The sequence below is a fragment of the Palaemon carinicauda genome, chromosome 15 (assembly GCF_036898095.1).
Source record: "Palaemon carinicauda isolate YSFRI2023 chromosome 15, ASM3689809v2, whole genome shotgun sequence".
Taxonomy (NCBI): domain Eukaryota; kingdom Metazoa; phylum Arthropoda; class Malacostraca; order Decapoda; family Palaemonidae; genus Palaemon; species Palaemon carinicauda.
This window is the reverse complement of record NC_090739.1, coordinates 93,225,303-93,227,314: the sequence shown is the minus strand read 5'-3', so window position 1 is coordinate 93,227,314 and position 2,012 is coordinate 93,225,303. Positions and strand designations below refer to the sequence as shown.

Genomic DNA, 2,012 nt, shown 5'->3' with positions numbered 1-2,012 from the left:
TCTTAACTCTATGCACAAATACCAACCAAGGATACATGTCGTGGCCGCTCCCGATCTGGTATCTCTCCACTGGGCGGCCTTCAATACTTTCGCCTTTCCTCAAACTTGCTTTATGGCGGTCACTGCCTATCAGAATGAACGCATCACTCAACTCAAAATCGATAATAATCCATTTGCCAAAGGATTTCGTGAAAACGGACAGCTAAGGTCGAAAAAACGTTCGGGGGGAGCATCCCCTCCTGCAACCGATATAACCTCTGCCCCTGAAAAGTCAACAGAAGCTGAAGATGGTAAGTTGTTTTCATACTTTAAGAAAATAAGATACAATTTTAAGATTTTCATATTCATGAATTACTGCGTTTTTTTTCTATTCTTTTTTATGTTTATGTAGAGCTATAATTTCTTGATATGTACATGTTTCCGCAAAGGATTCACCACAAATTTATTAATTTATGTACTTTCTTTTTAATAGCTACTTTAGACAAGAGAGCAAGACTGAACAGCGTAGACAGTGGGGACCTAGACGTTTCAGACTTGGATGACCGACCGGCTTCCTCCATGTCCGTTGAAAAAGATCCTTCAGATGAGAAAGTCGACATCGAGAGTCCACCGACGCCGCCCCCTCCTTTCCTCCCACCTCCACAAATAATCAAATCAGAAGTTGAGGAGACTCCGAGGTCTATGGGTTCCCCACTGATGTCAGCTGCGTCCATGATGGCTGCTGCGGTTGCAGCAGAAACTGCAAAGGAAAGGAGTCCCGCAGCGCCTGTCGAAGCACAGAGGCCGCTTCATGAAATAGGCATGTTATCCCCGGCAGCCCCGCGACCTTGCTTACCCTCCCCGACGTATTCTGCCGGTTTGCCCGGAGGAGTGCCTGCGGGAATGGCCGCTAGCTCTTTGCCTTACCCATACCTCTACTACAGTCACATGATGTCGCCGTACCTTCTGAGTCGTGCGCCGCAGCTACACGCCTCGCCTCTCGAAAAAGCAACTGCTGCCGCAGCCGCAAGAGAGATGTACAGTTACCCTGCTTACCTAAGAACACCCACCGCCCATCATTCCTCATTGCCCACAACGCCCTCACGCCCTGCTCCAATCCACCCCTATAGCTACGCACTTCCGCCGCAGGTACCCGCTAACCTATGATGAACTGTGACTATTATGTCTCCTCCGTTCACAGACCGCAATCCATCCAGTCAATTAGCCATTCCTCATAGTTTTAGTAGGTCTTGATCAGTAAGGACTTGTCATCACCATTTATGTTCATCATCATCATTGAAAAATGATAAACGTAATAATCACTACCATCGCTTCTCATACATCAAAATATGTTAAGAAATTCACTATTATGAATCATTATCTCCACTTTACATTTTCGCAATCATTACTGCATTAATGGTGTCCTATAGTTATCATTATTATAGAAAGTGCATGGGAAAAAGGCTTCCGCCCTATGAAGTCCCCATGTGCAATGTCACTGTTGTTAATTAGACTGAATTTGTCAACCTTGTGCTTTGCATTCATGCAGCCCTAGCGAGTCAACGTTAGCGCTTACATGAGCACGATCTTCTGTAGGTTCGATTACGTGCCAAAGATCTTTTCTTTCTTTTTATTTCTTAAGAATTTCATGGACTATTTATTTTTTATATTTTTATGGTGCTTGTTGTAAATAACATTATCAATTGTACAGTTCTTATATTAGAAGACGGGTAAAACAGGAGAACGTGGTGTCATAAAGTCCACGGCCGTTGTTAATAAAAACCATTTTAAAAGCGACATTTTGACTTTCCCCTCATAAAATTAATAAGTAAATGAATATATTACTAGTGACGTAATACAAATACGAAAGGGCTAATTTCTTATATGATTAGCAATTATACAAATGAAAAAAAAATTTCCCCAACAGCAATTTAGAAAAAGTTAAACTTACTGTATAATTGAATTAAGGGAAACAAAAAGTAGATAACCAGGTATATATATATATATATATATATATATATATATATATATAT

The 2,012-nt window shown here is 41.4% G+C and overlaps 1 protein-coding gene across 1 annotated transcript in view; it reads left to right on the top strand.

Annotated features, from left to right (window-relative positions):
* LOC137654694 (T-box transcription factor TBX6-like) overlaps positions 1-1,762 on the top strand; it is a 9,579-nt gene extending 7,817 nt beyond the window's left edge. Inside the window, exons 3-4 of the mRNA XM_068388583.1 lie at positions 1-290; positions 473-1,762. The exon at positions 1-290 is cut by the window's left edge and continues 273 nt beyond it. Of these exons, the coding sequence (XP_068244684.1) occupies positions 1-290; positions 473-1,146 (964 nt within the window). The 3' untranslated portion in view covers positions 1,147-1,762. The remainder of the gene's footprint in view (positions 291-472) is intronic.
* Positions 1,763-2,012: the final 250 nt, after the last annotated feature.